At 45.3% G+C, this 27,478-nt stretch overlaps 1 protein-coding gene across 1 annotated transcript in view; it reads left to right on the plus strand.

Annotated features, from left to right (window-relative positions):
* The window catches only part of LOC147112394 (isoaspartyl peptidase/L-asparaginase-like), a 57,559-nt gene extending 41,710 nt beyond the window's left edge, over positions 1–15,849 (plus strand). The window contains exon 4 of the mRNA XM_085996208.1: positions 15,545–15,849. Within this exon, the coding sequence (XP_085852334.1) occupies positions 15,545–15,553 (9 nt within the window). The 3' untranslated portion in view covers positions 15,554–15,849. The remainder of the gene's footprint in view (positions 1–15,544) is intronic.
* Positions 15,850–27,478: the final 11,629 nt, after the last annotated feature.

The following is a 27,478-nucleotide window of genomic DNA, read 5'->3' on the forward strand; positions in this document are numbered from 1 at the left end:
GCATTTCTGTAGGCTAACAGGAAATTGTCCACCTTATGCTGTAGTGGAATGTCATCGTCGCACATGGCCCTTACTGCCTTTTTAAAGGTTTGTACGAACCTCTCAGCCAATCCATTTGTGGCTGGATGATACGGGGCGGATGTATAATGCCTTACCCCATTCCTTCTCATAAATTTCCGAAACTCTTCGGACACAAACTGTGGTCCGTTATCAGAGCAAATCTGCTCTGGCAAGCCGTTCCTGGCAAATATGGTCCGTAGGACTGCAATCGTTTTCTCTGTAGTGGTGGAGGACATTTTGATCACCTCAGGCCATTTTGAGTGCGCATCCACTGCTATTAAGAACATTGAGTCCATGAATGGACCAGCAAAATCAATATGCACACGTTGCCATGGTGAGGTGGGCCACTCCCATGGGTGTAGGGGGGCATGTGGTGGTGCATTTTGGACCTTCCGGCCACCACACATAAGCCCTAGCAAGGCTTTTCATTTTCACCCCTCCCAGATGGCCTTCGTGAAGCTCATTGAGCACTCTCTCCCTTAACTTGGGTGGAATCACCACTCGGGATCCACACATCACTGTCCCCTGGCATACTGACAGCTGTTCTCTTCTGGATCAGAATGCTGGCAACAGTGAGTCGCCATGTGTTGGCCATCCCTTCACCGTCAAATCATATACCCGAGACAGTGTCGGATCATTTTGGGTCTCCTTCTCTATATCCACGTTAGTTACTGGCAAGCGTTCAATTATCGACGAATAAAATATTTCGATAGGGTCCACTGCTGGTGCTTCCTCCGCAGTAGGCAGTGGCAGGCGTGATAGCCCATCAGCGTTTCCATGATGTTTCGTGCCCTTATACTCTATTTCATATTGGTTCGCCCCCAGAAAAAGGGACCATCTTTGTAGCCGTTGTGCAGTCATCACCGGAACGCCCTTCTTTGGATTAAAGATGGAGACAAGCGGTTTGTGGTCAGTTAGCAAGGTGAACTTCTGCCCATGCAGATAGTGGTTGAATTTTTTTACTCCCCATATTAGGCAGAGGGCCTCCCTGTCAATCTGGGCGTAGTTGCGCTTGGCTGAGGCTAGTGACCGAGACACAAAGGCTACTGGCCTCTCCAACCCGTCTGGGAATTTGTGCGATTGCACCGCTCCAATACCATAGGGTGATGCATCACACGCCAACCGAATTGGTAGTGCTGGGTTGAAATGGGCCAACACCTCTTTTGATGTGATCAATTCTTTGCGCTTCTGGAAAGCTCATTTACATTCGTCATTCCACTTCCATGGTACCCCCGTTTGCAGTAGGGTGTTCAGTGGGTGTAATACTGTAGACAAATTTGGTAAGAACTTATGGTAGTAGTTCAGCAGCCCGAGGAACAACCTCAGTTGTGACACATTTTCCAGTGCTGGAGCCTTGACTACTGCCTCAATCTTTTATGGGGACTTATGTAACCCCTCTTCATCAATGACGTGGCGGGCGATTAGCTCGTAGCCCATATTCCTTTAATCTAGTGAGCACCTTCTCCAGGTTGGTGAGGTGATCACTGTCATTTTCGCCTGTGACCAGGATGTCATCCAAATAACACTGGGTCCCTGGAATCCCTTGCAGGACTTGATCCATTGCCCTTTTCCAAATAGCCGGAGCCGATGCTACCCCGAACACCAGCCGGTTGTATTGGTAGAGACCTTTGAGTGTTGATCGTGAGGTATTGTTTCGAGGCTTCTTCTACCTCCATTTGCAGGTACGCCTGGGCCAGATCAATCTTAGTGAAGCGTTTACCTCCAGATAGTGAGGCGAAAATATCCTCAATCCGTGGAAGTGGATATTGTACCGTGTGAAGGACTGGGTTCACTGTCACCTTAAAATCCCCACAGATGCGGACCTTCTTTGGTTCCCCAGGCGTATTACTCAACGACCTCTTCATTACAGGAACGATGGGTGTAGCCCACTCGCTCCAGTCCACTTTGGACAGTACTCCTGAACGTTCCAAACCTTCCAGCTCTGCTTCGACGGCTGGTCGGATCGCATAAGGCACCGGTCTGGCCTTAAAAAACTTTGGGCTTGCATTTTCCTCTACTTTAATCATCGCTGTTATGCCTTTTAGTGTTCTGAGTCCCTCCTGGAACACTTCTTGTGCATCAGTTAGCATTTTTGACAGTTGTGCAGGTGTGACGTCGTCATCCTTTTTGGCCTCAACCTTCAGTGCCTGTATGGAATGCCAATCTAATTGTATCTTCCGGATCCATTCACATCCTAGTAGTGGTGGTCCTCCATCTGGCAATACATATAGGTCCATTTTGGGTATTTCCTGGCCTTTGTATATCACGTTCACCCTTATTTTTCCTTTGGGATAGACTTTTTGCCCCGTGTACGTCTTCAAGACAATCTCTGTAGCTTTCAAGGGTATATGTGAAAATAGCCGCTTGTAGTCCCTTCGGTTTATGACTGTTAGGGCTGATCCTGTGTCCAATTCCATTTTCACTTGGACTCCGTCTATCTTGAGCGTGACCCAGATAGTCTGGTGATCCTCCATTTTGATTACCTTATGTAGTTTCAGACAACCCAGCTCCTTGCTTCCGGAGTCTGTATCACTTTTCTGTTCGTCTGAACTACTGTCCATCACCTTATGTACCTTTTTGCACTTCTCCTGTGGAGATTTCTTGCTGCTGGTTTTCTTCCCTGACCTGCAGACTCTTGCTATGTGTCCTGCTTTTCCACACTGTCTGCACACTTGGTCCTTGAGCCAACAATCCTTCTGGTCATGTGTTGTTCTGCCGCAGCGATAAGACTTCCCTGCTCCATATGACATTTCATTGGTGCCATATTCTTGCGGTCTCCGTTGTATCTCTGCAGCACCCCGTGCGGCTGCTTCGTGTGATACTGCCATGCTGAAAGCCTTGTCCAGTGTAAGATCCTTTTCTGATAGAAGCCGTTTCTGGGTACCTTCACTTTGAAGCCCACACACAAACTTGTCCCTTAACGTATCTGCTGGTCCCAATCCAAACTGGCAGTGTTTCGATAGCTTGCGCAGTTCCGTTAAGTACTCAGCATTACTTTCGCCTTTATGCTGGTTCCTTTTGTGGAACTTAAATCTTTCTGGTATCAGTAGCGGTGTGGAGTTTAAGTGGTCCTGTAGAATTTCCACTATGCTTTCGAAATCCTTATCCACTGGCTTCTCTGGGGTTATTAGGTTTCGCAGTAAGCCATAAGTTTTTGCACCCATGGAATTCAACAAAACCAGTGCTTTCCTAGCATCTGGCACTTCATTCGCCTTGCAGTACACCTCAATGCGTTCCACATATGTCGCCCAATCTTCGACTTCATTGTCGAACGCAGTGACACTGCCACTCTTCGGCATCCCTGGGTGTGGTTAAACTGTCTAAAATGGCGTCTCCTGCGCTCTCCCTTCTTCTCCGCTGGCTCAAAATGGCGTCTCCCGCTCTTTCCTTTCTTCCCGCGCTCGCCCTTCTTCTTCGCTGCGGCTTCTAAAATGGCGTCTCCCGCGTTCTCCCTTCTTTCCGCGGCTCAATGGCATCTCCCGCGCTTCCTTTCTTTCCCCGCGGATGCCGCTCAGCCCTTTAGCCCTGGCTGCGCTCTGCGCGTTCTCCTGTGCGCCTCTCTCGTTGCCGCCGCTCGGTCCTGAACCCCGGCTGTGCTTTACCCTCTCTTTTTTGTTTTCCGTCGACGCCGCTCGGTCTTCAACCCCCGGCTGCACCCTGTGCGCTTCACCCTCTCTCTTACCCCGTCGACGCTGCTCGGCCTGTTCTGTGCCGTCGGTCGGCTCCAGCCACCGCTGTCCGGGAAGGGTCTGCGCTGTACCTGTTGCCAGTCTGTTGCTGGATCGTCGTGGCTGGAGAACCAAGCCCAGCTCTCAACAGCCTCCCCTGCGATTTTCACTCTCTGCCGGATGACTGGGCGGTTGCTCGTGGTCGACGCCCGTGCTTCTGGCCTCGACTTTCTTCCACCATCCTCCCGGAGCGAATCCTTGAAAGGAAATGCAGAGTTGCAGGTAGATTCGAATCTACCTCGTCGCCACTGTTGAATCCGTGATTCTTAAAGTATGATGTTTTCCAATAACTAGACGGAGGCTGTAAATTAACAATCAACAGGTGTTTACTGGAGGAGGGTAGTCTAAAGACTAACAGTACAGAGGCATGCTCAAGGCTTATATACAGGTGTGATCACTGCCGGTACTACAGTATACAGGAGCTGCAAAAGTAGTTCTCTCTTAAAGGTACATACACTACAGTCTGGGGGTTTCGGGGGTTAAACCAAACCGCGACCTGGGCTTGGATCTGGGGTAGGCTGTTTGTCATAAGACAACGGAGCCAGTGAGTCAATTGGACTGGGTTCAGTGCTGCCCGCCCTGGCATTCCTGGGCATGCGCTCCGGTAGCCTGGCCACAGCCTGTCTGCGAACGCCTGCAGGGACTCCCCTGGGAGCTGCACCGTTCTTTCTACCCGGGCGAATGGACTACCATCATTGAGTCCCATGGCCTCCAATATCTCATTCCTCAGATCCTCATAATCCTTCTGCCCCCTTTTGCACTCGCTAGATAGGGCCTGGAGGAGATCACCTCCCAGGGAAAACAGCAGCATTTTTGCTTGCTCTGCGTCATTGCAGTCATTGACACAAGCTGCTTGTTCTATCTCCCTGAAGTGCGGAGAGGGGTCTCCCTTTTTAGTGAGCTTGGGGATGTGGCTAACCATGTCCCTGAGCTGGTGGGTGCCATACAGCACCACAAACTGATTCTGGATGGCCCCTGGGTCATCGTCATCAACGGGCGGACCGTAACTCCGTTGTCGGAGGGGGTACACTGGTCCTGGTCCCGGCCTATATAGCGGGGCCTGCTGTGCTTCCTCTACCACCTCATCCTCCACCCCCCCTCGCTGCCAGAGCTCCTGAAAGCTTGGAGCTGTGGGTGGCGGTCGTGGGACCTCTGATTCCCTGACCAACTTTGTTCTGGGTGTTGCCTGTGGGACGGTTCTATTTGGGTTGCCGGTAAAGTCTGACTGACCTGCCTTCAGGCTGATAAGACATATCATCCCCTTTGCCCCCTTTAAAGCCATATTGAAGCTTTCTATCTCTTTCCTACAGGGGCCATGATCTGCTTCCTCAAACCCTTGGTCGCAGGCCAGCTTATACGCTGCCTTTACCTCCCTAACCTTTTCCTCCTGCTCTCTTACTTCTTGTATGAGGCGGGCGTTCTCCTCCCGCACTCTCATCTCATTACTCTTGGCCTCTGTAACTAGGCACTTCAGGTACTCTAACTCGTACCTCGTGTGGCTTTTGCCCTCACTAAACTGGTCCACCAGGCGCTCTATCTTGGCCTGGTATTCTTCAATCTCCATTTCCTTATCCCAACTCTCTGCTTTAACTTCCCTAAGCCTGCGGGAACCTAACCACAAACAGATCAGTGGTGTGATAAAGAGAAAACCAATAACTGCTGCTCTCTCCAGACCCAGACCACCGTCTGCTACATCGCATACTGTTGCCGACGGTCTTGCCACAGTCGCCATTTTGTAGAAAAGGGGGAGGGGGGGAGAAAGAAGGGTTTTGGTCTGCCCCTGGGGTTTATGTCTGGCCAGTCAGGCGTGTCTGAGCTGCTCCAGGCCCCGTGCGGTTTCGAATCACTTCCCTTTTCTGGTTCTGACCGCCGGACTTATTTCAGTAGCGATATAGACAAAACGAGACTCGTGGTTGGGTGCAAAGAAGGCCAACGTTTATTGAAAATAAAGAATAAATTGCTATACAGTGAAAATAATTATGAATACAGCACACTTGCACACTTTTACTTAATGGGGAGGAGAGAAAACGGACGCATCAAGGGAAAATTGACTAAAAATTACAATTTAACAAAATTTCCCTTTAATTCCCACCCCTTATACCTATCTAGGTTGCCTTGTAATGGGTCAGAAAGTTTATGCTCACCAGTAAACGCCTGCTCCGTGCCCCTGCGGTCTGCCTTGGATTCTTCACCACCCCGAAGTAGAGATACCCCTGTAATTCAAAAGTAACTGCTGGTATTCCACTTCTTTGGGCGGGCTGTGGCATTCCTCTTGCAAGCAGGGCACTGGAGGCGAGGTGGTAGAGAGAGAGAGAATGGCTTCCTGAGGGGTTATCTTTATACCCCATTAGGAGCCCTTACCTTCGCGCCCAAATCTGGATGTATCTGGGCTCACACAAAAGGGACCAATCTGTCCCCATTGACTGTAATGGGTTTGAATGCGTTTCCCATTCGTTTAACTGGTTTGAATGGAGCTATCTTAGTTTAAAATGTCCCACTAATTTCTCAAGTGCTGGACAAACAAATCCTTAAGTGTTCAGTAAACAGTCCTTTGTCCTGCGGTTACCTTCCAACCGCAATTGATTGACAGCTTCAAGTGCTTAAGCCCTTGAGTCAACACTGTTGAGAGCTCGTGTAAACAAAGTTCTTTGTTCCATGTTGACTTCCTAAACTGCAGTTGATTGACAGTTTAAGTACCTAAACATATTCACACAGACTGGTATTTCTTCCAATCCTTTGTCAGCCAGTGATGGGAGATATTCAGACAGGCTGTCCTTCTCCTTTGCCACGAGGCCTGACAGCCATCTTTGATGCCCTGGGTTTTTAAGGTACATTCCAACCAGGTTTTCTTTAATCAAATAATCTTCGGGGGCTGCCGAAATTTTCTGAAATTTTGCGAACCTTACAAGGTTACGCTGTTGCAAAGTGGGTGCATGTGGAGAAGGGATTAACATCTCCAGTGAAATAAGTTTGTAAGACATGTCTCCAGAAGCAAATGGTTTTTGATTGGACCCTGGAAAATAAATAGGCCTGGAAATTCCTGGGGCCCTGCTTTGGAGGATTAAGTGTGGTGGAACGGAATCCTCACTAGCCACTGCCCACGGCCAGAGACCCTGCCCCAAATTCCAGAGATGGATCCTTTGCATAGTCGGGTTATACCGTCATACCTGCAAAGATGCATGAGCGGCTGCTGCCCTGATCCAGACCGATCTGCCCTTCCATGAAAGAGTGGAGTGCTCTGGAGGTCCAAATAGGCTGAAGAACAATTATTTTATTTTGAATTCTTCAGGCCCCACTGCAGCCACTCTGACTGGGATCAATAACTTTACTCTAGTAATGGTTTGAGGCCTTTAACGTGCTTCAACAGAATTATGCCAAGTCTCCACTGATGTGAATCCTGCTGAGGCCATTTAAGGGCATAGAGGTAGGAATTTCCTGGGCAACCCCAAGAATTCCTCAGACCTGCCCCGCCTTGATGTAGGGGGCTAGGCAGAAGATCTGCCTAAAGCCCCCTGGCCATAACTTAAAGATCTAGTTGAAATGTGGCTGCATACTCACAGAGCTGGGATCTTGAGCAAGATTAGAGTTTAGGGAAAACTTTGAAGCTAAAAAATCCATGGCTGTTCCAACACACTCACAGCGTGACTTTGGCAGGAGTATGTCAGAAGGGTAGTGTACTAGATTAGGACTTGGATACGCTGGGTCCTAGCCTATCCATCAAAGTATTCGTAATGGGCTGTTGGGGCAAAGTCTCTGCCTGTCCCAAATATAGTTATCGTAGGAAGGGGTAGGGACTTCCTTTGTCAGGAGTTCCTGTATCCTTTGACCTAAAAGGGACCTGGCGCAAGGTTGGCTCAGGTACGTCAAGGGGGCCACTGAGGATAGCACCCTAGATACATCCCCAGTGATGCATGCTGTTAGATTATTCAAGTAGGTCAATCTAAATTATATAGGTTTGGACATCAAAGATAAATTAACTTGTTGATTTTATTAATATTGACAGAAAGTACAAGCAAGTCTATGGCCTAGAAATTGGTCCAAACAGTGCCCGTTTCTCATGCTCTGCTTGGGCAACTAAGACTCGAATATGATGGGCAGGAAGCATGCACGCACTCCTGGCTGGAAGTGTGCTGCCTACCATATTGGTGAAGGTGCTTGCAGTGCCAGGAGGTGCGGCAGAATTTAAATGCATGCTAATTAAAGCACTGCGTGTTTTCCACAATGATATTTGGATTTTTGCGGAGTCCTCTGCAGCAGAGCCCATGTGTGACCTTCACCCTGTGGTACTGGGGTACCCTATCCTCCTGCCCAGGCACCTGCGCATTTGTGCGTGGTGAGTCACCACGTGCAGACACCTACTTTAATCTGATTTGGTGCTTGCGAGTGACTCTGCATCATCTGGTAGTCTAGGCTCCTCTTCCTCCACTGACTGGGGGGCTTCCACATTGCCAGCAGCTGAAATGAAAGAGAGGGACAATGGTTAGCTTGTGGTGTGAGAGAGAGAAATGAGTGCTGACAGCTCTGCATCTTTTCAGGCAGTGTGTGGGGTGAGAGAGAAATCAGAAGGGAGAAAAAGCTTTAGGTATAAAGAAACCCTGTGAACTGTCTCCACCAGTGTGGACAGTGGCCACGGGGTCAACTCTTCCCCTGCCCTTGATCGCCAACACACTTACCACAAGAGTGGGGGAGAGGGGGTTTGCAGATGATCTCTTCCTCCTCCAGTCCCAGCCTGCTGCCTCGCATTGTGTGTGACCTTCTGCAAGAAAGGAGGCAGAGTGTTAGTGCAGTTGTTGTAAGATATTTGGAGAATGTGGATATCATGGTAGAATAGCTGATAGTGTGTGTGAGAGATGAGAGTTATGGATAAGTGATGGCTGTAATAGTGGCGAGTGCGAGGAGAATATGGTGAAGTGAGGTGAGGGAAGGGAGTGCTGTCATTGTAATTAACGAGAGTATAAGGGATGCAGATGTGAGATGGGGCTTACATAAGAACATAAGATAGGAGCAGTAGTAGGCCATTCAGCCCCTCGAGCCTGCTCCACCATTCAATAAGATCATGGCTGATCTTCGACCTCAACTCCACTTTCCTGCACTATCCCCATATCCCTTGATTCCCTTAATATCCAAAAATCTATCGATCTCTGTCTTGAAAATAGTCAACAACTGAGCCTCCACAGCCCTCTGGGGCAGAGAATTCCAAAGATTCACCACCCTCTGCGTGAAGAAATTTCTCCTCATCTCGGTCCTAAATGGTCAACCCCTTATTCTGAGATTGTGACCCCTGGTTCTAGACTCCCCAGCCAGGGGAAACATCCTCCCTGCATCTACCCTGTCAAGCCCTGTAAGGATTTTGTATGTTTCAATGAGATCACCTCTCATTCTTCTGAACTCCAGAGAGTATAGGCCCAATCTACTCAATCTCTCCTCATAGTTTTAAGGCTCGCAAAATTCTGCAGATTCCCCCAAAGTAAGAAAGAAGAGATATTTGGACTGTTTGAAATAATATTGGGCCAAAGGGGACCTAAAATCAAAACCCCAGGATTTGGCCAGTTTAAAAGGCATGTTCAGGCCTGTGGAAAAAGCTGCCACAAAAGGAATGGGTGGGACAGACTGTTTGAGTATTGGAAAGGCCAGATTGTCTAAGAATGTTCTGGGCCCTCCCAGTCATTCTACATAAAGACAATAAGCCCACGGAAAAGACTGTTCCCGCCAAAATTTACAGGGCCACCAAGAACATGAATAATACAATACATGCCAACAACCAACAAAAGAGAACCTGGCCCCAGCAGGAAGAAAACAATCAAACAACAGTTTAAAACCACTCAGAAAGATTTCCAAAACACTTTGCACATTTTAAACTGATTTCAAGGCAATCCCAAAACCAGTTAAAAGCCAATTAAAAATAGATGGGACCATCCCCGAAACTCGATGAGAATTTAAATGTATTAAAATTAACGAGCCCGCCAAAATTAACAAAGGACCAGAGGAGATTTGGCGGTCAGATAAGCCAGGCCTCAAAACAGTATAATTGAGGCCTGCCTTTTCAGTGAAACAGATCAGAAGAGATCAGATCATCGTTGTGTTCGAGAGACAGTACAGTTCACACAGTTGAGGACACAGCTCAAGAAGGTTCAAGTACAGGAGAGCGAAAGTACGGTTCAGAAAAAGCTATCATCATCACCGTACTTAGTCGGAGGATCGGAGACTTGAGGAAAGAAGAACGAAACGGAAGGAAAAGGAAATCATGGCAACCAAAGGCCTCAAGAAACCAACAACTAACAATATTACCACCAACTAGGTAATATTGGGCCACCGCGACCAACAACAAACCAACCACCAAGAAGTTGAAAATTCACAAACTTGTTTCCACTCTACAAGCTAGTCCGGGGTACGGCAGGCCCCAACCGCCACAACTAAAGAGAACCCCGAAATCGCGAACCTCTACAATCTGTCAAGAAAGTCGTTTGCTGAGCATTTCCTGGTCCTCTGGAATTCAGCCTAGTTAGGATAGTGGGATTGGGAGGGCAAGGTATTTTTTTTTCTATTGTAATTCTCCCTCGCATATTCTGAACTGTTCCCCCTTTTAGAGTATAAGATTTATTGCATTGTATATTTTCCTGTCTCAAAAATAAAAATCTCAATTATTTTGACCAACTCAGGTGTCTGTTGCAATTTCATTACAACCCCCAAATAAGTCCAAAGTCTAGAACCAAGGGAGTGGGAGCGATTCGAACTGCTCAGGGAGTCGGAGGCAAAGCTGACCACACACACCACCCCTTACATAGGACAATCCCCCCATCCCAGGAATCAGTCTGGTGAACCTTCGTTGCACTCCCTCTATGGCAAGTATATCCTTCCTTAGTCAAGGAGACCAAACTGTACACAGTACTCCAGGTGTGGTCTCACCAGGGCCCTATATAATTGCAGTAAGATGTCTTTACTCTTATACTCTAACCCTCTTGTAATAAAGGTCAACATACCATTTGCTTTCCTAACCTGCATGTTAACTTTCACATTATATTCCATTGGCCATGTTCTTGCCCGTTCTATATACTCTTGCAGCCTCCTTGCATCCTCCTCACAACTTACATTCCCACCTTGCTTTTTATCATCAGCAAACTTGGATATATTACATTTGGTCCCGTCGTCCAAATCATTGATGTAGATTGTGAATAGCTCAGGCCCAAGCACCAATCCTTGCGGTCCACTAGTTACGGCCTGCCAACCTGAAAATGACCCGTTTATACCTACTCTCTGTTTTCTGTCCGTTAACCAATCCTCAATCCATGCTAGTATATTACCCCCAATCCCATGACCCCTAATTTTGTTTAATAACCTCTTTTGTGGCACTTTATCGAATGCCTTCTGAAAATCCAAGTACGCCACATCCACTGGTTCCCCCTTATCTATTTTGCTAGTTACAACCTCAAGAAACTCTAACAGCTTTGTCAAACTTGATTTCCCTTTCATAAATCTGTGTTGACTCTGCCCAATCCTATTATTATTTTCTAAGTGTCCTGTTGCCACATCCTTAATAATAGATTCTAACATTTTCCCTACTGCTGATGTCAGGCTAACTGGTCTGTAGTTCCCCATTTTCTCTCTCTCCTTTCTTAAACACTGGGGTAAAATTAGCTACCTTCCAATCCACAGGAACCGTTCTAGAATCTATGGAACTTTGGAAAATGGTGAGCAATGCATCCACTATCTCTATAGCCACCTCTTTTAAAACCCTAGGATGTTGGCCATCAGGTCCAGGGGATTTATTAGCCTTCAGTCCCATTAATTTCTCCAATACTTTTTTTTTACTAATACTATTTTCTTTCAGTTCCTCATTCTCATTAAACCCTTGGTTCTCCACTATTTCCGGGAAGTTTTTTGTGTCTTCTTCCATGAAGACAGATACAGAATTTGTTTAATTTCTCTGCCATTTCCTTATTCTCAATTATAATTTCTCCTGTCTCAGCCTGTAAGTGACCATGTTTACTTTCACTAATCCTTTCCTTTTACTTACTATAGAAGCTTTTAGTCTGTTTTTATGTCTCTCATTAGTTTACTCTCATATTCTATTTTCCCTTTCTTTATCAATTTCTTGGTCCTCCTTTGCTGAATTCTAAAATTCTCCCAATCCTCAGGCTTACTACTGTTTTTGGAAACATTATAAGCCTCTTCCTTTAATCTAATATTACCTTTAATTGCTCGTTAACCACAGTTGGACCATTTTTCCTGTGTTGTTTTTATTCCTTAAGGGAATGTGTATTCATTGCGAATTATGAATTATTTCTTTAAATGTTTGCCATTGCTTTTCTACTGTCATATCTTTTAATCTAGTTTCCCAACCTACCTTAGCCAACTTGCCTCTCATACCTACATAGTTTGCTTTGTTCAGGTTTAGGGCCCTAGTTTCAGACTTAACTAAATCACTCTCAACCTCAACATAAAATTCTAGCATATTATGATCACTGCTCCCCAGAGGCTCCTTTACTACAAGATTATTAATTAACCCTGCCTCATTGCACAGTACTAGATCTAAAATAACCAATCCCCTTGGAGGTTCCTTGACATACTGATCTAGAAAACTATCTTGAATGCATTCCATGAACTCTTGCCCTGCACTATTTCTGCAAATTTGGTTTGCCCAGTCTATATGAAAGTTAAAGTCTCCCATGATTACTGTATTACCCTTGTTACATGTATCTCTAATCTCCTGATTTATACTCTGCCCTACTCTACAACCAGTGTTAGAGGGCCAACAGACAACTCCCACTCGTGTTTCCTGCCCCTTGTTGTTTCTTAGCTCCACCCAAACTGATTCTATATTTTGTTTTTCCAAGCCAAGGTCCTTTCTCGCTACTGTCTTTATTCCCTCCTTTATTATCAGGGCTACCCCGCCTCCTTTTCCATTCTGCCTATCTCTTCTAAAAGTCAAATATCCTGGAATATTTAGTGCCCAACCTTGGTCACTTTGCAACCACGTCTCTTAAATGGCTATTAAATCAAACCCATTTATTTCTAACTGCGCTATTAATTCACCAAGCTTTAACTTTTTTCTATTTTTCCCTGTTGTCACTTTAGTCACTAATGCCTTATTACATTTATTAATCTTTCTGTCCCTTTTCTGACCCACTCTGTATATCTTTACCCAGATCACTACTCTGGCCTACAGCCTTCACATTTCTCTTACTGCTTTTGAATTTACCCTTTCCTGAATCCTCCCAACCCCAACCCCTCTCATTAGTTTAAAGCCCTATCTTCTGCCCTAGTTATTCGATTTTCCAGGACACTGGTCCAAGCCTGTGTGAAGCTCGTCCCCACGGAACAGCTCCCTCTTTCCCCAGTACTGGTGCCAATGCCCCGTGAATTGAAACCTCTGCCTCCCACACCACTCTTTGAGCCACACATTTAACCAGCTAATCTGTTTGTTCCTATGCCAATTTGCGCGTGGCTTAGGTAACAATCCAGAGATTATTACCCTGTGAGGTTCTGCATTTTAATTTCTATCCTACCTCCTCAAACTCCCTCAGCAGAACCTCATTCCTAGTTCTATCTATGTCGTTGGTTCCTACATGGACCACGACAACTGGATCCTCCCCTTCCCACTCCAAGTTCTTCTCCAGCCATGAGGAGACATCCTATACCCTGGCACCAGGCAGGCAACACAACCGTCGGAATTCCCAGTCACGACTGCAGAGAACAGTATCTATCCCTCTGACTATACTGTCCCCTACCACTACCACATTCCTTTACACTCCCCCCATTTGAATGGCCTCCTGTATCACAGTGCCGTGGTCAGTTTGCTCATCCACCCTGCAGTCCTTGTTCTCATCCCCATGGGGTAGCAAGAATCTCATACCTGTTGGTCAAAGTCAAGAGCTGAGGCTTCTCCATCATTACATCCTGGGTCCCCATACCTTCCTGACTCACAGTCACACGTTCCTGTCCCTGACCATTGATGAACTCTAAAGTACTACTTAACCTAAAGGGTGTGACTGTCTCCTGGAACAAAGTGTCCAAGTAACTCTCCCCCTCTCTGATGCCCCGCAATGTCTGTACCTCGTACTCCAGCTCCACAACTCTGAGCTGAAGTTCCTCGAGCTGCAGACACTTATCGCAGATGTAGTTGCTCGGGATCTCGCAGCTCTCCACAAACTCCCACATGCTGCAATTACGGCACACCACCTGCCCTGCCATATCTATCTAACCTTTATTTGATTAGTTAATTCATTATTTTTTTATCAATTATTTTAGTTTTATTACTTAATTGATTTATCTAGTTTTAGTTTATCTAGTTTTAGTTATAATTTAATAAAGTAAAGTTATAGCAATTTACAGTTTCTTAGCTGGCTGAGAGACTAAAATAAACTGTAGTACTCACCAACCAATCACCTACCTGTTGTCCTATGATGTAAGACCTCAATTTTTTTATTTCTCTCTGCTCCACCCTTTATTCCCCTGGCTCCACTCCATCCCCAACCAGGTCCACTCTCCCCATTGCTCTCGGCTTCATGAGAGCAGTGTTCTTACCTTGACAATGTGGGTAAGGTTATTAAAATTTTTGCAACACTGCAGCTACATCCCTGATGCCAGGCTTCTAGCATTGACATTCTCGGCCACCTCCTTGTATTGCGGGTGATATATGTCCGGAGGGATTCCTACCCCCTGGGGGGGAAGAGGATGTCCCTCCTTCTCTCCACTGCCTGGACTAATGCTTCTAATGCAGAGCCCAAAAACCTCAGCACCCTCTCTGTTCCTTCTCCAGACATCTCTGTAAGAACTTCCTGCTTTCTTCAGCAGCCAGAATGCACCTCCCCTTTTAAGAGGTGCAGGGTGCCTTTAAGCGACATCAGGCATGCCCGATATCCACCCCCCCCCCCCCCCGCCATGCAGCCAATGGGAAACACAGGCTGCGATTATTTTAAATAGTGGGTAACATGAATCTTATGTGTGGCCTGCATCATTTTAAATTAGTACACACCCTGCACCCAGGCCCGAATACAGGCGCCATCTGATTTCTAGGCCAACATATCTATATACTCACAAAGAGGATACACTTCGGGAGCGACAAACTACTCATATCCAGGTGAGTTCTCAGCACTGAATACCAAAGAACTACTGAAATTGGTCCCTATTAATACATCTCAATGGCCAGTTCCTATGCGATGTCAGCTGACTTGCTCTGAACTCATCAATTCTGAGATAATAGCATGTCATCCTTGTGTGTCATATGCTACTGTACCAGTAGGTGGCAATGGTACACCACATATATTCATTCTGGCTGGAGTGCAGGTGGTCCTATTGGCAGCAGAAGATATTATAAACTGTTGCAAACATTCACTTTTCTCAGGATACTAGGTAATTTAAACTAGACTCCTTCTGCTTGCTTACCTTTGGCCTGCAAAATCCGAACAACCTATTCTTAGCCTGTGTCACACAGAATAAAGTCATAATGCACAGATATTAACACTGACTTCTGTTAAGCTATTTTTCATAATTACTCACCATATGTTCTGGGCCTTCTGCCGTTTCTACACTTCCTCCTTTACTGAAGCCCCTAATGCTAACTATCCCATGACACCCTTTACTTATGACAAGCTGTTAACCTATTATGTAATACACAATCCTACACTGGCACCCAACAATGGGCTCCAAATGAAGGGATTCCCCCACGACCCTGCATATTTCAGTGGGTTAAGCAGCAGAAGCTGGTGTAATCCTAATACAAGTGATTTACAGGCCCTTTCTTTCTTTCCCCACAGGAAAGCTGATATATGGAACAGACAGTTGTCCCCTGAAAAGGGAGCTGGGTTGAGATTTGCTGAGAAGGTGGCTTGAGGTACATAGACGTATGTAACACAACGGCATGATTTTTTTTCAGGAGAGACCGGAGAAGAAAATTAGTCATTCTGAAAGTATGTGGTGTCGGAGGAAAGGTCCTAATAGAAGATTCACTCCTAGTCTCTGGATCAAGCAGGCTCGATGGGCTGAATTGTCTTTTCTCCCTCAGAATTTTTTTTAACGTTTTTACGTTACCACTGTAGACAGATAAATAAATATAATTTATACTGATGCCTCGCTCTCTGTCTCTATCTCTGTCTGAAAATTTAAAGACAGAAAGTACTATTATACAGGTACGTCTACTCATTTGTATTTTTAAAAATTCTTTCATGTTGTTATTACATTATATAAACTCTAACAGCCTCCCTCTGTAAAGTAAAAGAAAAAGTATTAGGAAATAGCTTTTGTGTCAAAATTGACTTGAAAAGTTCTTGCATTAACTGTATTTTCTAACTTTCGGAAAAACAATCAAACTCATGACATAATCATTCTACTAACCTGAGGAATATGAGGCTTAAAGTACTACACAGATCTGCAGAAAATGATACTGCAGGATGTTGGAAATTGTAGGTAACAAGCAATATTCCCTGTCATTTTTATTTTTGGTGCTTGTCCCTTAAAATTTGCTGTGTGGCTGCGCATACGCGGTATTTTTTTCAGGGGAACTGCCGATGAGCGGCCTCCGCGGGACCTCCCGATCGATGCACGGCCACGCAGCTTAGGGGGAACGTTGGTAACGAGTCCTTGCATGTTGTATTTGGGGCTGATTCCCCGATCGGGTGCTCCCTGCAAGAAGTGGGACTCCCGATTGGGAAATTGGGCCCATGGCTCCTGGTTTTCGGTCCATTAATCTAAATTGGCAGAAATCAAGGACTGCTGACCCCTTATTTGCTAACAAGCGCTTCCTTGCTGGGAGTACCCACTCAAGGAATGAACCCGATTTAAATATCCAGCTGCCAGCGATGGCTCTTGATCTTGCAAGGCCCTGAACTCCAGCCCTTGGCTTCTCAGAGAAAGTGAAGCTTCCCATAATAAGCTCTGTTGTAGAGATATGGGGACAGATAACGCTTTTGCAGAAATAAGTTTAATAATTTTCTTTAAATTCTCTACTTTTTTTATGCTATATTACAAACATTATGAAGTACAAAAATATGCACTTGAAAATAGTTTCAAACCTAACCATCAAAATATTGTAAAGTTCATTTTTAAGCTCTTTTTCAAGTTATTTGGAAAATCAAACTGATGATTTCTGATGCAGCATGAGGAAAGACATACTCCATGCTGCTGATTACACTCATGCATGCTCTCAGAATCTCCACAGTGCACATGCTCAAATTGAGGCAACAGGTAGTTCCAGAAAAAGGTGTAACTGTGAACTGTCTCAGCTGACAGAGTGAGAGCTCAGGGAGAATATCAACATAGAAACATAGAAACATAGAAGATAGGAGCAGGAGTAGGCCATTCGGCCCCTCGAGCCTGCTCCGCCATTCAATGAGATCATGGCTGATCATCCAAATTCAGTACCCTGTCCCTGCTTTCTCCCCATATTCCTTGATCCCTTTAGCCTTAAGAAATATATCTAACTCCTTCTTGAATATATTTAATGAATTGGCCTCAACTGCCTTCTGTGGTAGAGAATTCCACAGGTTCACCACTCTCTGGGTGAAGAAATTCCTCCTCATCTCAGTCCTAAATGGCTTACCCCTTATCCTTAGACTATGACCCCTGGTTCTGGACTCCCCGACCACCGAGAACATCCTTCCTGCATCTAGTCTGTCTAGTCCTGTTAGAATTTTATAAGTTTCAATGAGATCCCCTCTCATTCTTCTAAACTCCAGCGATTATAAGCCTAATCGACCCAATCTCTCTTCATACGTCATTCCTGCCATCCCAGGTATCAGTCTGGTGAATCTTCGCTGCACTCCCTCCATGGCAAGAACATCCTTCCTCAGATAAGGCAGCCAAAACTGCACACAATACTCAAGGTGTGGTCTCATCAAGGCCCTGTACAACTGCAGCAAGACATCCTTGTTCCTGTACTCAAATCCTCTCGCTATGAAGGCCAACATACCATTTGCCTTCTTAACCGCCTGCTGCACCTGCATGCTTACCTTCAGCGACTGGTGCACAAGGACACCCAGGTCTCGTTGCACTTCCCCTTTTCCCAATCTATTGCCGTTCAGATAATAATCTTTCTTCCTGTTTTTGCCACCAAAGTGGATAACCTCGCATTTATCCACATTATACTGCATCTGCCATGCATCTGCCCAATTACCCAACCTGTCCAAATCATACTGGAGTTTCTCTACATCCTCCTCACAGCACACACACCCACCCAGCTTTGTGTCATCTGCAAACTTGGAGATATTACATCTAGTTCCCTCGTCTAGATCATTAATATATATTGTGAATAGCTGGGGTCCTACCACCGATCCCTATGGTACCCCACTAGTCACTGCCTGCCACTCGGAAAAAGACCCATTTATTCCAACTCTTTGCTTCCTGTCTGCCAACCAATTCTATATCCAAGTCAGTACCTTACCCCCAATCCCATGTGCTTTAACTTTACATGCTAATCTCTTATGCGGGACCTTATCGAAAGCCTTCTGAAAGTCCAAATACACCACATCCACTGGTTCTCCCTTATCTATTCTACCAATTACATCCTCCAAAAAGTCCAGTAGATTAGTCAAGCATGATTTACCTTTTGTAAATCCATGTTCACTTTGTCCGATCCTGTCATTGTTTTCCAAGTGCTCTGCTATTACATCTTTTATAATGGACTCTAGCATTTTGCCCACTACCAATGTCAGGCTTACCGGTCTATAATTCCCCATTTTCTCTCGACCACCTTTTTTAAATAGTGGGGTTACATTAGCTACCCTCCAATCCATGGGAGCGATTCCAGAGTCTATAGAATTTTGTAAGATGACCAGCAATGCATCTACTATTTCTAGGGCCACTTCCTTAAGTACCCTAGGATGTAGATTATCAGGCCCTGGCAATGTATCGGCATTCAATGCCGTCAATTTCCCTAACACCATTTCCCTACAAATATTAATTTCATTGAATTCCTCCCTCTCATTAGATCCTATGTTCCCCGACATCTCTGGAAGGTTATTTGTGTCCTCCTTTGTGAAGACAGAACCAAAGTATGTATTTAATTTGTCTGCCATTTCTTTGTTCCCCATTATAAATTCCCCTGATTCTGACTGCAAGGGACCTATGCTTGACATCACCAATCTTTTTCTCTTTACATATCTATAGAAACTTTTACAGTCAGTTTTTATGTTCCCTGAAAGCTTACTCTCATATTCTATTTTCCCCCTCTTAATTAATCCATTTGTCCTCCTTTTGTACTCCTTTGCTGAATCCTAAACTGCTCCCAATCCTCAGGTTTGCTGCTTTTTCTGGCCAATTTATATGTCCTCTCCATACTTTTTATGCCAAACAGGGATGAACAAATTCTGTAGTTCATCCATGCGATCTTTAAATGTTTGCAATGCCTATCCACAGTCAACCCTTTAAGTAACGTTCCCCAATCCATCCTAGCTAACTCGCGCCTCATACCATCATAGTTTCCTTTATTTAAATTCAGGACCCTAGTCTCTGAGTCAACTACTTCACTCTCCATCTTAATGAAAAATTCTATCATATTATGATCGCTCTTCCCCAAGGGGCCTCACACAACAACATTGCTAATTAATCCTTTCTCATTACATAATACCCAGTCTAAGATGGCCTGATCTCTAGTTGGTTCCTCGACATATTGGTCCAGGAAACCATCCCGTATACACTCCAGGAATTCCTCCTCCACAGTATTGTTACTAATTTGGTTAGCCCAATCTATAATTAGATTAAAGTGACCCATGATAACTGCTGTGCCCTTATTGCACGCATCTCTAATTTCCCATTTAATGCCATCCCCAACCTCAGCATTACTGTTTGGGGGTCTGTATACAACTCCCACTAATGTTTTCTGCCCCTTGGTATTTCTCAGCTCTACCCATACAGATTCCACATCATCAGAGCTAATATCCTTCCTTACTATTGTGTTAATCTCCTCTTTAACCAGCAATACTATCCCACCTCCCTTTCTTTTCTGCCTGTCCTTCCTGAATATTGAATACCCCTGGATGTTGAATTCCCAGCCTTGGTCACCCTGGAACCATGTCTCCGTAATTCCAATTACATCATATCCATTTACATCTATTTGCGCAGCGAATTCATCCACCGTATTACGAATGCTCCTCGCATTAAGGCACAAAGGGGGAAAAATTCGGTATCGCCCCATTTGGGGCGCCGTTATCGGCCGTGCGCAAAGTTTAGCGCCTGGCGCTAATTATCACCTCCGACAGCAAACTTGGCTTTTATCACCCCTGGAGGTGATTGGAGCGCTAAATCAGGCACTTCACACCTGTCTTAAGGCGCAAACGCCGAGGAGTGAGGCGCTACCTCAGAGCGCTGGCTAAGCAAGGAAGGGCAAATCAAAATAAACCCTCAAAGTGCTGCTCAGTACTCAAAACTCCTACACACAGCGTTGAATCTCTCCAGAAGTCTCTCTCTCTCTCTCTGACTGCGTGGTGCAAAAATGTCACTGACAAAAAAAGGCAGGAAGCGGTCGCCTTTAAATAGCGCTCCCCTAGTCCCTTTCTGACAGCATAACGCTCCCCTCAACCTGTCATTGCTAGCGGAAGGCGGTAAGGCAGGGGGCGCCACTCAATAGCCAGTCCGGGGCACTAATGGGGCGTTGCGCACTCAAATGACGTCACAATCTGCCAGCGCAGGAGATCGTGGTGGAAGTGTTTAGCGCCGCCGCAAAATGTCTAGTTAATTTCACGAGCGGCACAAACATCGCCGCGCCTGGCCTCTAGTTGCTTTGCGTCCCAATTGGCGCCCTCTTAAGGTGCTAACGGGAGGCACAAACAACTGAATTTTTCCCCCAAAGCCTTCAGGCTTGTTTTTTTAACACTCTTAGTCCTTTTAGAATTATTATTTATTGTAACCCTGTTTGATTTAAACCCTTGATTTCTCTGCCTTCCACTTTTGCTTTTCTCCTTCCTGTCTTTTGTTTCTATCCTTGCTTCCCTTTCCTCTGTCTCGCTGCACAGGTTCCCAACCCCCTGCCATTTTAGTTTAAACCCTCCCCAACAGCACTAGCAAACACTCCCCCTAGGACATCGGTCCCGGTCCCGCCCAGGTGCAAACCATCCAGTTTGTACTGGTCCCACCTCCCCCAGAACCGGCTCCAATGTCCCAGGAATTTGAATCCCTCCCCCTCGCACCATTCCTCTAGCCACGTATTCATCTGAAATATCCTTCTATTTCTACTCTGACTAGCACATGGCACTGGTAGCAATCCTGAGTTTACTACCTTTGAGGTCCTATTTTTTAATTTACCTCCTAACTCCCTATATTCAGTTTGTAGGACCTCATCCCGTTTTTTACCTATATCGTTGGTACCTATATGCACCACAACAACTGGCTGTTCACCCTACCCCTCCAGAATGCCCTGCAGCCGCCCCAAGACATCCTTGACCCTTGCACCAGGGAGACAACATACCATCCTGGAGTCACGTTTGCGGCCGCAGAAACGCCTATCTATTCCCCTTACAATAGAATCCCCTATCACTATAGCTCTCCCACTCTTTTTCCTCCCGTCCTGTATAGCAGAACCACCCATGGTGCCAGGAAGTTGGCTGCTGCTGCCTTCCCCCGATAAGCCACCTCCCTCAACAATGGCCCAGAAATTCGGGTCTCCACGGGTGAGTACGCACGGGGTACTCACCCGTAAGCCCAATGGAAGTGCTGGTTTCCTGCATGCACTGCACATGCGCGGGAAACCGACACTTCCGTTCCCCTGAAAGAAGGGGTTCAGAAGTCGAAACCTTGCGCAGGAGAGGCAGCGCGTGCGCATCGAACTTACGTTTTTTTTGCAGGTTTTCCCGGGAAGGTACGTCTCCAGAAGTTAGACATGTAAAAAGCAGTCACAAGGCCTGCTTTTTACAAGGTAAGTGGTGAATTAATTAAAATTAAAACATTTTTTCCACAGGTTTATTATTTTTAAATACTTTAAAGAAAGGTAAGTTTATTTTTAGCCCCGTTAGAAAATGTAATTAATTTTTTTTTTAATTTAAATTATTGTTTAAAATAGTTGTTTCATGTAATTTATAGTTTATTTTAAAAATGTGATGGTTTTTTAAAATTTATTTGAAGATATAGTGATGTTTTGGGGCTTATAGTATTTATAGGTTTGACAGGTCTTCCTGTCAAACTTATGAATGAAGCATTCCCTGCTCCGATTGGCTCCCCATGGCCCACGTGATCCCAGGGGACGCATCGAACTAACTGCGCCCCTGGGATATGCAAGCACGCCACGCCGGTAGTTGGAGGAGACCCAGGATCGGAATTCCACGGGGGCCCACAGCTCAACGGGTGACGTGCAAGGTAAGTGCAGGTCGGAGGCTTGCACCCACGGGAAGCCTCCGACCCGAATTTCTGGGCCATTATCCAAAGTGGTATATCTGTTTGAGAGGGGAATGGCCACAGGGGACCCCTTAGCTCAACTCAAACCCTAGGCTGTTCAGAGAGTTTGAGACCTCTGAGCAAAACACAAAAGAGGTACTTAAAAACAAAGGACAATTGTGTAATAACAACAACATCGAATTGTATTTATATAGCGCCTTATTGTAGTAAAACACATCCCAAGGCACTTCACAGGAGCGCTTAACAAACAAAATTTGACACCGAGCCACATAAGGAGATATTAGGACAGGTGACCAAAAGTTTGGTCAAAGTGGTAGGTTTTAAGGCAGAGAGAGATAGCGAAGCATTGAGATTTAGGGAGGGAATTCCAGAGCTAAGGACCTAGACAGCTGAAGGCATAGCCACCAATGGTAGAGCAATTAATCAGGGATGAGCAAGAATTAGAGGAACGCAGAGATCGTGAGGGGTTGCAGGGCTGGAGGTGATTACAGAGAAAGAGAGGAATTTGAAATCAAGGATGATAATTTTAAAATCGAGGTGTTGCCAAACCGGGAGCCAAAGTAGGTCAGTGAGCCCAGGGGTGATGGATGAACAGGACTTGGTGCGAGTTAGGATACGGGCAGCAGAGATTTGGATGGGTGCAAGATGGGAGGCCGGCCAGGTGAGCATTGGAAAAGTCCAGTCGAGTGTTAACAAAGGCATGGATGAGGGTTTCAGCAACAGATGAGCTGACAGCAGGAGTGGAGATGGAAAATGTTACAAAACTGGAAATAGGCGGTCTTCGTGATGGAGAGGATATGGGGTCAGAAGCTCAGCTCAGGGTCAAATAGGAGGCCGAGGTTGTTCACGGTCTGGTTCAACCTGAGACAGTGGACGGGGAGCGGGTTGGAGTCAGCGGCTAGGGAATTGAGTTCGTGGCGATGACTGAAGACAATGGCCAATATTTAATTGGAGGAAATTTCTGCTTATCCAGTACCGGATGTCGGAAAAGCAGTCTGATAAATCAGAGACAGTGGAGGGGTCAAGAGAGGTGGTGGTGAGGTAGATCTGGGTGTCATCAGCGTACATGTGGAACCTGATGTGTTTTCGGATGATGTTGCCGAGGGGCAGAATGTAAATGAGAAATAGGATGGGGCCAAGGCTAGATCCTTACGGGACTCCAAAGGTAATAGAACGGGTGATTCTCTGGCTACGACTGGATAGATAGAAATGGAACCAGGCGAGTGCCGTCCCATCCAGCTAGGCAACAAGAGAAGAGGCGCTGGAGGAGCATAGTGTGGTCAACCGTGTAAAAGGCTGCAGAATGGTCAAGAGGATGAGGAGGGAAAGTTTACCTTTAAAGAAAAACTTGCATTTATATAGCACCTTACACGACCACCGGGCGTCCCAAAGCGCTTTACAGCAACTGAAGTACTTATGAAGTGTAGTCACTGTTGTAATGTAGGAAACATGGTAGCCAATTTGCACACAGCAAGCTCCCACAAACAGCAATGTGATAATGACTAGATAATGGCCCAGAAATTCCGTTGGCAGGCCTCCCGCGGGCGGAGGGCTACGATCTGGAAAAATCTGCGCCAAGACCAGAGGGCTCCCGGTAGGCGCAGAGTTCCATTCCTGGGCCTCTCCAAACTGCCGGTGCGCAGGGCCCACGTATCCCAGAGGCGCAGGCAGTTCGCAGCGTCCCTGGGATCACGTGGGCCATGGGGAGCCAATCAGAGAAGGGAATCGCCATTCATACATTTGAAGACCTGTCAAATATATGAATGGAGATCACCCCAAAACATAGTAAAACTTTAAATAATTTTTTTTTTTAAATCACATTTTTAAAATGACTTGAAATTACATAAATAAACTATTTTAAACAAAAATTTAAATTTTTGAAAAAAAGAATTAAAGTTTTTAACGGGGCTAACAATAAACTTACCTTTCTTTAAAGTATTTTTAAATGATAAATCAGTGGAAAACATTTTTAAAAAACTTTTTTCAACTCTTATCCTGGTAAGAGCAGGCCTTGTCCCTGCTTTTACCAGGCGCAAGAATTGTAAGCGTTATCTGCGGGCGGAGGGTCTCCAAAAAACTGAACTATCCACCCGCAGAGGCCCTGCTCCAGTGCACCACATATTAACATCAAAACTTGAAGTTTAATTTGGCTCCCATAACATATTAATCAATTACACTTTAAAAATTGATTGTAAAATACTATCTTTAAATTCCTTTCTGAATAAGACATCCACAGAGCCTTATCTTTTAGCTTATATTTAAAATACTCTTTTAGATTGATTCTCCTCTCCTTAAAAAACAGAGCATTCCTTCTTTGCACAATCACGAATTTAGCCAAACTGAACATTAAATGAATTGCCGCTCCGCTAGACTCGGGCAGACTCTCCTGCAATCTCCATCTCAAAATTGAGTCCCACGGGATTCCCATTCTCGCTCTTCGGTCCCCACCCAGCAAAAAAACTTCACACAACTGTCGAACATAGTACTTAAAATCATTTAACTGCGGACATAACACCAGTAAATGGGACAGAGTCTCATCCTGTGTCCCACACACTGGGCAAGTTGCCGCCTCCACTCGTCCAATCTTACACAAGACCGTCATGGTAAAAATCCGGTTATGAGCCAATTTGAAATCCAGTTCAATCCACTCTGGACATTTAAAATTGGCCCACACTCCCTTCCAAATCCTGTTGAAGTCCAGCTGTGGGTATATACTCTGCCAAAACTCCTGACCAGCAGGTGCCTTGAATCTCCATTCTCTAAATACCTCATAGAAATCTCGAGTATTACAGTTGTCAAATTGGACCAACTCTCCCCGTTTCTCCAGCAGAAAGCTTGGAAAAGCGGGACGCATTTTACTTCCTTTGGAGAATTCCACATTTATTTCTTCCATCCAATCCAGTGGCATTGCCCTCACAATCTTCTCATACATGATCCCTATTGCTTTTTCCTTGACCTCCTGATCCTCCTCCCACACAATGTCCCTCACTATCGCTTCCGGCAACCAACCTGGTATTACCTCGTATAATACATCTTTCAAACATGTAATACCAGCTTTTATAAAAGCTTGATTAAATAATACCTCTCCTTCAATTTTGACCCACCTGTTCAAAAATAAAGGCTGTTATAAAAATTCCTCAGCCCCCTTGGGCATAAACTGCACACTTTTTAAAAATTGGGCCCAAGTCTCTACAACCTCCTTATAAAAAACCTAGGGAGAGGTTTAATTGATTTCAAAAACATATTATTGTATTCCATATACAATATCCCTTGCCCTCCTATCCTACTTAGTTTTAAAAAATGCTCGAAACAGCTCTTCCAAAAACTTGTATTTGACTTCTGAAGAAATCTCTTCACCCATTTGATTCTAAAGGATTTTTTCTTCAAATCAATATCTGGGAAATTGAGTCCTCCCTGATTTCTCCATCCAATGATGGTACTGTAAGCCACCAAGGCTGGTTTCCCTTCCCATAAAAACCTCACAGAAGCCTCTCGGATGGACTTTTCCGCCCACTCAGGAATATCCTCCACTGTCAATAAGTACCATAGCTTAGATAGCAGGAGAGCGGACACCACTGTCGCTCTTCCTTGCACTTTCAACCACCTTCTTTCCCATCTTCCCAAAATCTTTTTAATTTTCATAATCTTCGGTTCCCAATTTACTCAATCCACTTCATCCCTGTCTTTCTTGTACCCCATGTGCACCCCCAGAACTTCCAAAACCTCCACCACCTTAAAGGGACTTTCCTCCAACCATTCCCCCCTACCCCTTCCTGCAACCAGGCATTGGGACTTACTATAATTCATTCTGGCTCCTGAAGCTCTACGATACTCCTCCACTACATCCATAGCTTTCCACACTGACTCCCCATTTCTCAATGTTAAGGTTGTGTCATCTGCATATTGGTGTATCATAAGCACCAGCCCAGAACTGGGAACCGCAATCCCAACTACACCTTGTTTCTTTCGCATCATGTAACCTAATGGTTCTGCTACCAATGTGTACAACAATGGGGACAGGGGACAACCCTGTCTCACTGACCTCTGTATTGGAAAATACTTGGATGAGAAACCATTACATTTAACACAGCTAAATATATTTGAATAAAAAATCCTTATCCACTCAATGAAATTTTCCCCGAAACCAAATGCTTCCAAAACCTTCAATAAAAACTAATGAGAGACCCTATCAAAGGCTTTCTCTTGATCAATCTTTAATACATAAGCCTCCCTCCCACTCTCTTCAATGAGCTCTATCGCATCTCAGATTGAGACCACAGAGTCTGCGATGTCCCGGCCTATGACTCCATAGGACTGAGAGGGCAAAACTATCTGCGGCAACACCTCCTTCATACGATTTGCCATAACCCTCGCCAAGATCTTACAATCCAAATTTAATAATGTGATGGGCCTCCAATTCTTCAGATTCCTTCTATCCCCTTTATTTTTATATAAGCTAAGCTTATGACACCTCTCCTCATAGATGGGGCCAGGCTTCCCTCAATTTTAATTTCCTTAAAAACTCCTAAGAGCAATGGACTTAAAATCTCAAAAAATGCTTTATAAAATTCTGCACTTAGTCCATCGGACCCTGGGCACCACCCCCCCTTCATTCCACTTATTGCTACTTTTATTTCCGCTAATCCTACTAACCTTCTCCATCACCAAATTGGAAATGTCTTTTGTATGTAACTCTTGATAAAAGCTGCTAGCCACCTCTAAAATCTCCCCACTTTCATTAATGATCTTCTCCCCAACCTTCAACTCTCCAATTAATGATAAACTCTGTCACAGCTTCTCTTGCTCTAGAAAATATCTAGTGCATTTTTCGCCTTCCAATGCATCTTTAGCCTTTGCACGGAGAATGGCCCCCTTGCATTTTTCAGCTTGCAATAATTCCCACTCTTCATTTAGCACCCGGAACTTAGTCTCAGCTCCCTTTTCCCCTCCGTCAACTGCTTTACAGACATCCATAAACCTTTTGTTTATATTCTCTTCTCGACGCCGGTTAGCTGCCGCTCTCTTTTTCCCATAATGTACTGAAAAAACTTTTACCTCATATTTGAAATTGTCCCACCAAACTCTTCTTTCTTTCAAGAACAAAGGTTCTTTCCGAGCATTCTTTATTATTGTAGCGGTTCGTGTAGATCGCCACTAAATAAGAGAGCGTGACTTCGACGAACTATAAATAAGTTGTTTATTTACAGGAACAGGCTAATTACAGCAGGTAAGATAGCAGGTAAGATGGCTGACTGTAGGAGCACCGTGGTGTAGGTCTTGTCCCAGCGGGGACTCCATGAGGACTGAGTTCGCAGTCCTGTGGGGAGCGTGATGACGTCATCGCGTTTATGTTGTGACGTCATCACGTT

The sequence above is a fragment of the Somniosus microcephalus genome, chromosome 9 (genome assembly GCF_052327205.1).
Source record: "Somniosus microcephalus isolate GS21.2 chromosome 9, FLI_Smic_1.0, whole genome shotgun sequence".
In the NCBI taxonomy this organism is placed as follows: domain Eukaryota; kingdom Metazoa; phylum Chordata; class Chondrichthyes; order Squaliformes; family Somniosidae; genus Somniosus; species Somniosus microcephalus.